Below are 14,287 nucleotides of genomic sequence, written 5' to 3' on the forward strand. Positions count from 1 at the left end.
CCTTGGGGAGAGTACCAGATATAATCATCAGGTTAAAAATATGGGTTAATGATTCAGCAATCAGGGGGGCAGAGAGCTGCAGCAAAAATGGATCAAGTATATCAGCCCCAGTGGATTTTTTTCCCATCAATCCAGGCATCTTGCACATCACAGGTAGTAAATTGTTGAAATGAAAACAAAGATTCACTAGAAGTTGACGGGTTAACCATCGAGTCAGCTAGAGGCTGGCAGTGGGAAGAGCAGTCGATTGACTGACCAGGGTCAACTACACCACCGTTTCTCTCAAATAAAAAGCCTACCGAGATAAAAACATGACTAAAAGTATCACTTATCCCATTCTTCTCAGTTATGATGCCAGAGTCAGACAAAACTTGCTTAGGCAGGGAAGAACAGGAATTTGAACACTTCAGGGCATTTACTGTTTCCCAAAATGTAGAAGGATCACCACCTGAGTCAGAGATAGAGCTTAAAAAATGGGTTGATTTAGCTTTTTTTAAATCGAGATAGTACAACGGTTTCTCAATTGTCTGAAAGATTGCCAGTCTACTACAGAGTCAGTTTTCCTTGATTTGGCCCAAGCCTGATTTATCATCTGAATTAGCTCAGATAACTCAGGAGAAACTCCAAGAACACTAAGGTAACTTGCCTAAATGACTACTGATCCGTAGCACTCACGTCTGTAGCCATGAAGTTGCTTTGAAAGGCTGGTCATTGCTCACATCAACACCATTATCCAAGAAACACTACACCCACTCCAATTTGCATACCGCCCCAACAGATCCACAGATGATGCAATTTCTATTGCACTCAACACTGCCCTTTCCCACCTGGACAAAAGGAACACCTATTTGAGAATGCCATTCATTGACTACAGCTCAGCATTCAACACCATAGTGCCCTCAAAGCTCATCAGTAAGCTAAGGACCTTGGGACTAAACAACTCCCTCTGCAACTGGATTCTGGACCGCCCCCAGGTGGTAAGGCTAGGTAACAACATATCCGCCACGCTGATCCTCAACAAGGGGGCCCCTCAGGGGTGCGTGCTCATTCCCCTCCTGTACTCCCTGTTCACTCATGACTGCATGGCCAGGCACGACTCCAACACCATCATCAAGTTTGCCAATGACACAACAGTGGTAGACCTGATCACGAAAACGATGAAACAGCCTATAGGGAGGAGGTCAGAGACCTGGCTGAGTGGTGCCAGGACAACAACTTCTACCTCAACGTGATCAAGACAAAGGACATGATTGTGGACTACAGGAAAAGGAGGACCGAGCACGCCCCCATTCTCATCGACAGGGCTGTAGTGGAGCAAGTTGAGAGCTTCAAGTTCCTTGGTGTCCACATCACCAACAAACTATCATGGTCCAAACACATTAAGACAGTCGTGAAGAGGGAACGACAAAGCCTATTCCCCCTCAGGAGACTGAAAAGATTTGGCATTGGTCCTCAGATCCTCAAAAGGTTCTACAGCTGCACCATCGAGAGCATCCTGACTGGTTGCATCACTGCCTGGTATGGAAACTGCTCGGCCTCCGACCACAAGGCACTACAGAGGGTAGTGCGTATGGCCCAGTACATCACTGGGGCCAAGCTTCCTACCATCCAGGGCCCCTATACCAGGCGGTGTCAGAGGAAGGCCCTAAAAACTGTCAAAGACTCTAGCCATCCTAGTCATAGACTGTTCTCTCTGCTACCGCACGGCAAGCGGTACCGGAGTAGAGGTCGACCGATTAATCGGAATGGTCGGTTAATTAGGGCCGATTTCAAGTTTTCATAACAATCGGAAATCGGTATTTTTGGACACCGATTTGGCCAATTTTTTTATATATATATTTTTTTACACCTTTATTTAACTAGGCAAGTCAGTTAAGAACACATTCTTATTTTCAATGACGGCCTAGGAACGGTTGGTTAACTGTCTTGTTCAGGGGCAGAACGATTTTTACCTTGTCAGCTCGGGGATTCGTTTTTGCAACCTTCCGGTTACTAGTCCAACGCTCTAACCACCTGCCTTACATTGCACTCCACGAGGAGCCTGCATGGCAGGCTGACTACCTGTTACGCGAGGGCAGCAAGAAGCCAAGGTAAGTTGCTAGCTAGCATTAAACTTATCTTATAAAAAACAATCAATCTTAACATAATCACTAGTTAACTACACATTGTTGATGATATTACTAGTTTATCTAGCGTGTCCTGCGTTGCATATAATCGATGCGGTGCCTGTTAATTTCTCATCGAATCACAGCCTACTTGATTTAGCACTGTCGATGCACCAAACCTAACCATAAACATCCATGCCTTTCTTTAAAATCAATACACAAGTATATATTTTGAAACCTGCATATTTAGTTAATATTGCCTGCTAACATGAATTTCTTATAATTAGGGAAATTGTGTCACTTCTCTTGCGTTCCGTGCAAGCAGTCAGGGCATATGCAGCAGTTTGGGCTGCCTGGCTCGTTGCGAACTGTGTGAAGTCCATTTATTCCTAAGAAAGACCGTAATTAATTTGCCATAATTGTACATAATTATGACATAACATTGAAGGTTGTACAATGTAACAGCAATATTTAGACTAACGGGATGCCACCCGTTAGATAAAATACGGAACGGTTCCGTATTTCACTGAAAGAATAAACCTTTTGTTTTCTAAATGATAGTTTCCGGATTCGACCATATTAATGACCAAAGGCTCGTATTTCTGTGTGTTATTATGTTATAATTAAGTCTATGATTTGATATTTGATAGAGCAGTCTGACTGAGCGATGGTAGGCAGCAGCAGGCTCGTAAGCATTCATTCAAACAGCACTTTCGTGCGTTTGACAGCAGCTCTTCGCAATGCTTCAAGCATTGAGCTGTTTATGACTTCAAGCCTATCAACTCCCGAGATTAGGCTGGTGTAACCGATGTGAAATGGCTAGCTAGTTAGCGGGGTGTGCGCTAATAGCGTTTCAATCGGTGACGTCACTTGCTCTGAGATTTGGAGTAGTTGTTCCCCTTGCTCTGCAAGGGCCGCGGCTTTTGTGGAGCGATGGGTAACGATGCTTCGAGGGTGGCTGTTGTCGATGTGTTCCTTGTTCGAGCCCAGGTAGGGGCGAGGAGAGGGACGAAAGCTATACTGTTACACTGGCAATACTAAAGTGCCTATAAGAACATCCAATAGTCAAAGGTATATGAAATACAAATCGTATAGAGAGAAATAGTCCTATAATTCCTATAATAACTACAACCTAAAACTTCTTACCTGGGAATATTGAAGACTCATGTTAAAAGGAACCACCAGCTTTCATATGTTCTCATGTTCTGAGCAAGGAACTTAAACGTTAGCTTTTTTACATGGCACATATTGCACTTTTACTTTCTTCTCCAACACTTTGTTTTTGCATTATTTAAACCAAATTGAACATATTTCATTATTTATTTGAGGCTAAATTGATTTCATTGATTTATTATATTAAGTTAAAATAAGTGTTCATTCAGTATTGTTGTAATTGTCATTATTATTATTTTAATAAAATAAATACATAAAAAAATTAAAAAAATATCGGTATCGGCTTTTTTGGTCCTCCAATTATCAGTATCGGCGTTGAAAAATCATAATCGGTCGACCTCTATACCGGAGTGCCATGTCTAGGTCCAAAAGGCTTCATAACAGCTTCTACCCCCAAGCCATAAGGCTCCTGAACTGCTAATCAAAGGGCTACTCAGACTATTTGCATTGCCTTCCCCCTTTTACACTGCTGCTACACTCTGTTTATTATTTATGCATAGTCACTTTAACTCTACCCACATTTACATATTACCTCAACTAACCGGTGTCCCCGCACATTGACTCTGTACCGGTACCCCCTGTAAATAGCCTCACTATTGTTATTTTACTGCTGCTGTTAACGTAATTATTTGATCTATTTTTTACTTAACACTTATTTTTCTTAAAACTTCCTTGTTGGTTAAGGGCTTGTAAGTAAGCATTTCACTGTTGTATTCGGCGCATGTGACAAATTTGATTTGATTTGAAAACCAAGGGTTTCAACTACATTATCTTTGATTAAAAGGGGTGTGTTTATCTGCCAGATGAATAAATATGGAGGATACATTTTCTAGAGCCCACTCAGGGTCAGGAATACAGGAGACAGTGGCTAAATCAGAGTAGAACATGTCATGTTGGGGCGGCAAGTAGCCTAGTGGTTAGAGCGTTGGACTAGTAACCTAAAGGTTGCAAGATCGAATCCCCGAGCTGACAAGGTAAAAATCTGTTGATCTGCCCCTGAACAATACAGTTAACCCACTGTTCCTAGGCCTTCATTGAAAATAAGAATTTGTTCTTAACTGACTTGCCAAGATAAATAAAGTTTTGTTTTTAAATAATGTAAAAACCCTTGAGCAGAAAACTTTAAAAAATGTATCTTCTTATCGGGAATAGGGTGTTGAGCAGAGCCCTATGGGCCCTGGTCAAAAGTAGTGCACTATGTAGGGAATAGGGTGTAATTTGGGACACATCCAGTGAGTGAGTACTCACTAAGTAGACATCGAGCACTGAGCCATCATCCCGGTCCATGTCCACCTCTACGTCCATGGTGCTCTGCTCTGACGTCAGACAGATGGCGCTGTCCTCCAGGGTGAATGTTGAGCTGGACGCCATTTCATCTCTGAGGGGAAACAGGAGAACAAGAAACACACATAAGTAGATATAGAAAATAAAAGTCTCAAATGGCACCCTATTCCCTACATAGCTCCCTTCTTTTGACCATAGTGCACGATTAACTGCATGGCAAATCAAAGAATCCAACATGAAAATGACAGCCAGGTGAAACCCCCTTCAGGGAAACAGAGGAAAACCAGTCTGTCTGTGTGTCTGATGTCTGGCTGTAGACTATAGGTCTCTCTAGGAGAAGTTAATGTCTAAGAACTTACAAACAGGATAAGTTAATTTAAGGAAGGGAATTCTGGGAAATTATGTTTTATGTGGAACTCCTTTACTGGGTTATGGACCTCGAAAAAGAGTCCCAAATAATCAGGGAAAATAAACGTCCTTTAAAACACAGCATCACGTGAACAGCAGGGGGCAGGTGTACATCTGAAACAGGCCATTTCCTTGATGCATGTCAGCTGACTCCTGACTTTGCTTAAATTCAGGAATGTGTTTACCATTTTATGGCATGTTATTGCCTACCCCTCTTAAAGGTGACATGCAGGCACACACACACCTCAGAAAAGGGATTATGTACATACATAGAAAAAGTCACCCTGTCAGAAAAGTACACTCTCTCTCTACTAACAATGCCTCTTAATCAGACCTTCTGAAAGCCTTGAGTCAAATATTCATGAAACACATTGATAGACAAATTTAGGGCAACAGACAGGTGCCTGAGAAGGGAACAAGACCAGGCAGGCATCACAATGGAGACTTCCAGTTAGGGTTAGAACCTGATACTACTGAACAGAGACAGACAGACAGAGAGCTGGGGGGAGAGATGAGAGGAAAATAAACAGTTCTTTCTAGAGGGAGGTTAGAATTTAAAGTCCATGGTTTATGGCCTGCACACTGCATCTGAACTGGATGTTAGTTGAGCACTGTGAATAAATGTCCAGTGAGGGCTTTCCTGGCTCTTCCAGGGAATCTCTCTCTAGTGTATAACATACTGTCACAAAGCCTGAGGACTCTGAGTCACCTGTTCCATGTGGCTTGTCATCACAACAGGTGAGTACTATGTTTTCCATCTGGCCTCCCAGGTAGCTCAGTGATTTCACCGGTTATTATTTACATTGTACTCTCTACCCTCGCACTCTTTCTGTCACACTCTCCCCTCAGGGGAATCCCTATGGCAGGCAGGGCTGGTCAACTCAGGGGACCTGCTGGTGATCTGATCTGCAGGGTTAGTTGGTTTAGTCACTGATTAGCTCAAATCGCTTACTCACCTGGTGTCCCAGGTCAAAATCATTGTTGCCAATATTTACACAAGTGTGTAAATATAACTGATTAGAATTGGGACTTTGAGAGGACAGGTAGAAGTGGAAGGGGTCCTGAGATAGAGGGATGGAGGAGATAGAGTCTCCAGGTAGAGGGGATAGAGTCTCCAGGTAGAGGGATGGAGGGGATAGAGTCTCCAGGTAGAAGGATGGAGGGAACAGAGTCTCCAGGTAGAGGGATGGAGGGGATAGAGTCTCCAGGTAGAAGGATGGAGGGAACAGAGTCTCCAGGTAGAGGGATGGAGGGGATAGAGTCTCCAGGTAGAGGGATGGAGGGGATAGAGTCTCCAGGTAGAGGGATGGAGGGGATAGAGTCTCCAGGTAGAGGGATGGAGGGGATAGAGAGACTCCAGGTAGAGGGATGGAGGGGATAGAGTCTCCAGGTAGAGGGATGGAGGAGATGGAGAGTCTCCAGGTAGAGGGATAGAGGGGATAGAGAGACTCCAGGTAGAGGGATGGAGGGGATAGAGTCTCCAGGTAGAGGGATGGAGGGGATAGAGTCTCCAGGTAGAGGGGATAGAGGGAACAGAGAGTCTCCAGGTAGAGGGATGGAGGGGATAGAGTCTCCAGGTAGAGGGGATAGAGGGAACAGAGAGTCTCCAGGTAGAGGGATGGAGGGGATAGAGACTCCAGCTAGAGGGATGGAGGGGATAGAGAGACTCCAGGTAGAGGGATGGAGGGGATAGAGTCTCCAGGTAGAGGGATGGAGGGGATAGAGTCTCCAGGTAGAGGGATGGAGGGGATAGAGTCTCCAGGTAGAGGGATGGAGGGGATAGAGTCTCCAGGTAGAGGGATGGAGGGGATAGAGTCTCCAGGTAGAGGGATGGAGGGGATATAGTCTCCAGGTAGAGGGATGGAGGGGATAGAGTCTCCAGGTAGAAGGATGGAGGGAACAGAGTCTCCAGGTAGAGGGATGGAGGGGATAGAGTCTCCAGGTAGAGGGATGGAGGGGATAGAGTCTCCAGGTAGAGGGATGGAGGGGATAGAGTCTCCAGGTAGAGGGATGGAGGAGATAAAGTCTCCAGGTAGAGGGATGGAGGAGATAGAGGGAACAGAGAGTCTCCAGGTAGAGGGATGGAGGAGATAGAGGGAACAGAGAGTCTCCAGGTAGAGGGATGGAGGGGATAGAGAGACTCCAGCTAGAGGGATGGAGGGGATAGAGAGACTCCAGGTAGAGGGATGGAGGGGATAGAGTCTCCAGGTAGAGGGATGGAGGGGATAGAGTCTCCAGGTAGAGGGATGGAGGGGATAGAGAGACTCCAGGTAGAGGGATGGAGGGGATAGAGTCTCCAGGTAGAGGGATGGAGGGGATAGAGAGACTCCAGGTAGAGGGATGGAGGGGATAGAGAGACTCCAGGTAGAGGGATGGAGGGGATAGAGTCTCCAGGTAGAGGGATGGAGGGGATAGAGTCTCCAGGTAGAGGGAAGGAAGGGAACAGAGTCTCCAGGTAGAGGGATGGAGGGAACAGAGTCTCCAGGTAGAGGGGATAGAGGGAACAGAGAGTCTCCAGGTAGAGGGATGGAGGGAACAGAGAGTCTCCAGGTAGAGGGATGGAGGGGATAGAGTCTCCAGGTAGAGGGATGGAGGGGATAGAGTCTCCAGGTAGAGGGATGGAGGGGATAGAGTCTCCAGGTAGAGGGAAGGAAGGAAGGAAGGAAGGAAGGAAGGAAAGGAAGGAAGGAAGGAAGGAAGGAAGGAAGACAAGGAAGGAAGACAAGGAGGGGAGACAAGGAGGGGAGACAAGGAGGGGAGACAAGGAGGGGAGAGAGGTACCTGTCTTCAGACTGGGTCTCCAGGTTGATGGAGGAGGAGGAGATGGTTCCCATGGAGGAGCCCTCGTAGGAAGACGGGGTGTCAGGGACTAGGTCAGGACGCAGGTAGGAGCCAAACACTGGGAGAAACACACAAAGCCATGAGCTCACTGAGAGATACACACAAAGCCATGAGCTCACTGAGAGATACACACAAAGCCATGAGCTCACTGAGAGATACACACAAAGCCATGGCTTCACTGAGAGATATACATAAAGCCATGGCTTCACTGAGAGATACACACAAAGCCATGACCTTACTGAGAGATACACACAAAGCCATGACCTCACAGAGATACACACAAAGCCATGACCTCACTGATAATGCCTTCAGTCAGTCAATGTATTATTAACTGTATTTGTATAACAGCAACCTGGGCCTAAAGTTGTTAATAACAGGATATAGACTGTGTTTTCTTTTCGGTGAGGCAACATTTCAGTGGGGGCTGGAGGTGGAGACACTATGGCACTACTGAAGGACTAGTTTATGGGGACCAAGTGGTTTTCGAAGGGCCATCGATCCAGACATAACGAGAGGTATGGTCTACATGACAGATCTGGGAAGTGTAAGTGATTTCTCTCTGGTGCATTTTTTTTTTTACAACACATGAATGTGTGGATGATTGATAATAGTGTGCTGGTCTACCTTGTCCGTCTAGACTGGCCAGACTGCGTGCTCCTCCCAGCCTCTGCCTCCTCTCCTCCTCCTTCTCTTCCTTCTGAGAAGACAGGATCTCCTGAGAGGACGACTTCAGAGCAGGGATGGATGTACGAGTCCTCTTAGAAGGGGAGAAGCGAATGGCTGCAGAGAGACAGAGAAAGAGAGGGAGAGGGGAGTGGGATGGGGAGAGAGGTAAAAGAGAGAGGGAGACAGAAACGAGTGGTGGGGGAAGAGAAAAGGAGAGCGGAGGGAAGGGAGAGAGGAAGATAAGGAGAGAGAGGGAGCAAGAGGAAAGAGGGGGTTGGGGAGAGAGTGAGGGGGTAGGAATGAGAGTGAAGGGGTAGAGCAAAAGAGATAGGGTAGAGCAAGAGAGAAAGAGGGAGAGATGGAGGGAACAGATTACCCTGATTGCAACCATTGTCGTGCATAATCAAGCTTGAAGTGTCTGTCCCAAAGTAGCAGTAAAATGATCAAACTGTTAACGCATAATGATCATTATGCAACTGTCCCCAGACGTTACTATTCTGACTCCCAAAAGGAGCATGAAATCCCTCTCCATTGTATCTAACTGTGCAGAAGCATTGCCATAATAATACCAGCATCTAAATCCCAAACCATCGCAGAAGCCATCTTCCTTAAATCAGCATTGCACACTGCTTTATTTAATCTTAACATGAAACATTCCACAAGTCAAAACCCTGAAGTGAGAGGGGCTTCAGCCACTGGGGTGGGTTCCTAAATTACCCCCACTGGGGGACTGGCATGGCCACCACCCAAACAGAGGACAACCATAGACTCCTGTTAATAGGGAGAAACTAAACACCTCTCTGATAACAAGATATTTCTGGGGAAAGAGCTAAAGGCAGAACAGAATTAGTAAAATATGCAACTACATAAATGTATGCATGGACGCATTACCGTAAGTCGCTTTCGTCAAGAATCTATATCAGTATGTCAGCGTAAGCTGAAAGCACAGCGAGAGGAGCTGAGGGAGGGTTTGAAACCTGACCTATTTAATTGACTGACAACAGTGTATGTGTCACTGGATCCTCCACACAACAAACTGGTAAAACACAATCACGTCCTCTCACAGGAGAAATGTATACCTTACATCAACACAGCTGTGTTGTTGCCTTCAACACAGCAGGTCACTAACAAATCAATCTGTACAAACATTTCCAATGGTTTAAAGTTGACTAAACTGTACGTGACACACCGACATAGTGTTATTGTAGTCTCAGTCTTAGCCCTCATACCCCTTTTACCATTACACTTGTTTTCCGATCCCAGTGCCTGGCATGTGTGACAGCTTAAGTCCTAACATTAATGTATCCCTGTCATAGGGGACTGAGGAACAGAAGCCAGCAGACTTACTCTGAGTCTTCCGGAACACCGAAGTGCTCATGAACTTGAGGAATCGGTTGGCATAGAAACCAGGCCGGTGCACCGAGACAGAGTCCTGAGGACAGAACAGAAGACAATACAGGCTTTTATCAGAGAGGGCTATTTGAGATCAATAAGAATGGAACCTATGAACGGTGTGTGTTCAGAAGGACACACGTATTAGGCAGCATATCAACTTACACCATCGTAGACCAGGGCCTTCCATGAGTGTTCCAACTTCTTAATGAATCTGAGGGGGAAACAAGAAGTCTTGTCACAAACAGAGCTTGTTATGCAACAAACCCAACCCCTCACCAAGCCCCATCACCCAAAACCTGAGATGCTTCCCGTTGACACCAAAGACAGAACAGGAACCACAGCAATATTACATTTCATGTTACATAATATGCTCCCATTCTAGTTACATTTGACACTGCAATTGATGGACTGAGGCAAGCAAACAGTTGGCAAGGGAAGAGGATTAATATGAAAAGATATATGGGGAATGATATCATTATGTAACTCCCCAGCCAAGACACTGACAGACAGGTCCTGAGGTCAGCTTAGAGATGCTGAGATATGGACAAGCGAACAAGCTTTAGGGACACTTCTGTCTCTCTGGCCCTCGAGGCTTGTCACACTGAGGAGCTTCTCTCTTTCTCTCCCTCTCACTACCTCTTCTCTCTCCCTTACCCCCTGCATTGGGACAGAAAATCAATGCTTCACCAGAGTGAATAGGAAAGACTGATAGCTACAGAACCCTTATTAACAGAGTTGGATAGAAAAGGATGCTTTAAGGACCCAGGAGAGTGGCTGCTTGATATCCAATCAATCAGAATATGTAATGCTAACTAGTCTGTGGGCGTAGCAACGAACCCTCCATGTTACAGAACATTATAGTATGTTATTATGCTATATAATATAGCATGTTATGAAGTCATGTTAAACCTGTAGGACTGCAGGATGTCGATGATGCCCAGGAAAATAAGCAGCTTCTCTTCTTTGTGTGACTTGGCAGGAATTCCACCCATCCTGAAATACAGCCCAGTAAATACAGCCCAGTAAATACAGGTCCAGTCACAGAATGTAGTCAGGTCAGGAGACACATTAAAGGTTTTGATCATTGTAAGTGTTTGTAAGAGTTTTGCCATGTATTTTTCAGTGTATGTGAATGTGAGTATGTGTACGTGTAAATGTCATCAAACTATTAAGGTGTATATGATTGTGTACTGTACGTGTGGTTGTCTTTGAATGTGTATGGGCAGTATGACTGAGGTGAGCTGACTCACGTGTCGTCTGTGGTGTGGGCCTCGGCAGCCTTGCCGTCCCCCTGGATAGACTCCATGGCTGTGGAGTAGAGGACCCTCTGGGCCACGGGCCGCTTGCCATCCCCCACTGCCTGGCCCGGCTCGCCGCCCTCCTTCGGGCTCTGGTCCAGGACATGCACGGCCAGAAGCAGACTGTAGTCCATGATCTTAAAGCTCTCCAACACCTGCAGCACACAACATGAAACCACACAGTTAATTACCATGATCTGAAACAACATCAAAACAACCCGTAGTCCAGCAAAGAGTGGAAAAACAGTTGGCCTTGGCGGTGTTGGCCTTGGTCCGGAAAGTCCGGAATCTGACCAGTATCACACACAAATGTGTGCATTTTAAACAAAAATTGTGTTTTTTTTATCATCGGTTATTGAAGTGTGACCCATATTTCTGTGTGACCAAAGATAAATAGGCAATAGTGATATGATATGTGGAAAGTCATCCTTTTTATAGTTCCTTCTGCCATAATAAGATTATCAAATTAGCATGATTTTCCATCATTGGACCACGGGAATCGTCTCATTCTAAGCATTATTGTACCAATCCCCGAAACATCCAAGAATAGCACTGTCTGTCTGTCAGAGAGATGACAACGAGAAACAAGGAATGGTCATCATGATTGTCATGGTAATTCCTAGAATCTGCTCTCAGTTGGATTTCGTAAACAGTATTCCCAACATCGGGAACTTCCAAACTTGCCAAAACGGACTCAGCCATCATCATCCGTTATATGGAACTGGCTAGTAGAAAACAGGCTGAGTAAAAGGACCACAACAGAACCCGTTCATTTGCCTTTTGAGACATAATCTAAGAAATGTGAACTAATATGTCCAGAATGAGGATCTTTGATGATAAAGACTAACACAAACACACCCTTACTAAGAGCGGACAGTAGGCTGGATATAGGTGAGCAAAGATGGCCTTTAGATATGTTATCATACCACTGATGTATCTATAACTAGAATCCATTGCACCATGACTGAGCACACCCACAATAAGATTATAGAACAGCTATTTCCAGGATATCCTCATGGTAAATGTGTCTTTATTCGTGCTTTATTGTTGGTGGTTTAATCATGGTTAATTAGTTCTGTAGTGTCCTTTTAAGACTAATGCAAATCATGAACAAGCATACAGCTACGCGCGCACACCACCCACACATACACCCACACATACAGCCACACATACATACAAACATTCAGAATAAACACTTGCGCTCTTGTTCGAGCTTTGTCTTTTCCATGTCTCTGATTTGCATCCCTTCCTCTTGACTCCCCCGTCCTATTCAAAGGCAACCATTTTGAATAGAGCCACACACCAACCTGCCCGGAAAAGGCTAGAAGGACACTCCTGACCTGCAAACCGATATTTAATTTCAGAATTGGTTAAAATCAGGTTATGGTTAGGTTTAGGGTTTGGTTAAGGTAAGGTCAGTTTTAGATTTTGGTTGGTCGTTAGAGGTCAGGAGTGTCCATAAAATAATTACAATTCTCAGCTTTTACATTGACATTTGATGGAATGTCTCCATTCCATTTGAATGACATTCCATATGTTTTTATGTTAGGCGTGCGTAGTGGCTAGATCCAGCTGTAGCACTGCATGGGGAATAGGGTGTCATTTGAGATCTGCCGTGGTTTGATTGGCTTTGTGAGAGAGGGCATTGTTGTCCCCGTCATCTTCCAATGGAATGACAGAATCACATGACATGGCAGGAGGAGAGGGGGACAACATGACATGGCAGGAGGAGAGGGGGACAACATGACATGGCAGGAGGAGAGGGGGACAACATGACATGGCAGGAGGAGAGGGGGACAACATGACCCGCCACGAGTTCTATAACAATAATGAGAAGAAAACAAATCCCAACCATTCTGTGTGTTTGTGCAGGGCAGGATTAAGAAATCACTAAGACCCATTTATGTTGGTGTTTCCTTTATTTTGGCAGATACCCAAATGTTATTGTGATAAAACTTAATCCACATTTATTTTTTATAAACTATTGATCTTCTGTCACTAAATTATGCTCTCTGTTGTATTTTGAACATTGCCTCTTGGGCCTAGCCCCTGACTCACACAATTGACCAGTCACATTATGCAGTTATAATACAGTTTATTATATACAGTTTATATTTCCTTATTACCGGGGCTGAAACTGCATTAATCCGGCCTCTTTGTGTGTGTGTGTGTGTGTGTGGCGCTGTTTGTGTGTGCGTGCATGTGAGCATACGTGTTTGTTTCCGTCTCAAATTAATAGGGGCATTCCCAGACAAAAACCTTTTCAGATATCAAGTTAAATGCCACTCCACGTCCCTCTTCCCTAGTCACAAACAGACCTCAGCACTCATGATTGGCAACCCCTTACAAAACATTGTACCCTTCGCTAAACTGTCATTCCATTTTACATCGTCATCCTCTCAACATGACAATTACATTGCTCTCTGTTACAAGATAGAGTCTAAACAATGGCTCCCAAGCAGTGTCTGTCTGTATGCATCCCTCCCTCCCCCCGCTCCCCTCTCCCTCCCTCTCCAGTCATAGACCTGGGCATGTTTTATTAATGTTCTTAGTTTGTTGTGAGATGGAGAGAGGAGAGGAAGGAAAAACATACTACTCTACATTTCCCTCAGTGACCCACATTCAGCAGCAGACACTTCCTGGTCTCCCTCTCTCATCTCACCCCTTACCTCCCCTCCATACCTTGGCTGAATCTCCTTCCCCCCCTCACCCATGTCTGTCACGTCCCTCTCGATCCCCCTCCTGTTTTTCGGTGCTGCAGCAGGCTCTGGGGCTAGGTCTTTACTGCTTACTCATGGAAACGGACAGAGATTCTGCTTAGGGGGCGCTTTGCTTACCGCTCAGAAGGGGAAGGCAGGAAGCCGTGACAATAACAAACTAGCTACAGTCCAGTCACTTACAGTACAACCACTGCTCAGACGTACACACAGCTCACTGGCGTTAAACATTTCAAGAAGTTTGAACTTCTGTCCTGGGTTACAGTTACAGAATGTATTTTTGTCTCTTAACAACTCTCCCTACCCCCAGACACAGCCCCCCGCCCCAGACACAGCCCCCCCCCCCCAGACACAGCCCCCCGCCCCAGACATACACAAACAAACAGTCATTATGAAACCT

The 14,287-nt window shown here is 45.3% G+C and overlaps 1 protein-coding gene across 7 annotated transcripts in view; it reads right to left on the reverse strand.

Annotated features, from left to right (window-relative positions):
- The window catches only part of LOC139545919 (phosphatidylinositol 4-phosphate 5-kinase type-1 beta-like), an 82,324-nt gene that overhangs the window by 2,121 nt on the left and 65,916 nt on the right, over positions 1-14,287 (reverse strand). For all 7 annotated transcript variants that reach the window (XM_071354149.1, XM_071354148.1, XM_071354150.1 and 4 more), the window contains 7 exons: positions 11,123-11,325; positions 10,782-10,865; positions 10,035-10,083; positions 9,825-9,909; positions 8,436-8,591; positions 7,752-7,869; positions 4,527-4,656 (listed from right to left, as the gene is read on the reverse strand). In XM_071354149.1, the coding sequence (XP_071210250.1) occupies positions 4,527-4,656; positions 7,752-7,869; positions 8,436-8,591; positions 9,825-9,909; positions 10,035-10,083; positions 10,782-10,865; positions 11,123-11,325 (825 nt within the window). The remainder of the gene's footprint in view (positions 1-4,526; positions 4,657-7,751; positions 7,870-8,435; positions 8,592-9,824; positions 9,910-10,034; positions 10,084-10,781; positions 10,866-11,122; positions 11,326-14,287) is intronic.

This window comes from Salvelinus alpinus, chromosome 19 (genome assembly GCF_045679555.1).
Source record: "Salvelinus alpinus chromosome 19, SLU_Salpinus.1, whole genome shotgun sequence".
Taxonomy (NCBI): Eukaryota; Metazoa; Chordata; class Actinopteri; order Salmoniformes; family Salmonidae; genus Salvelinus; species Salvelinus alpinus.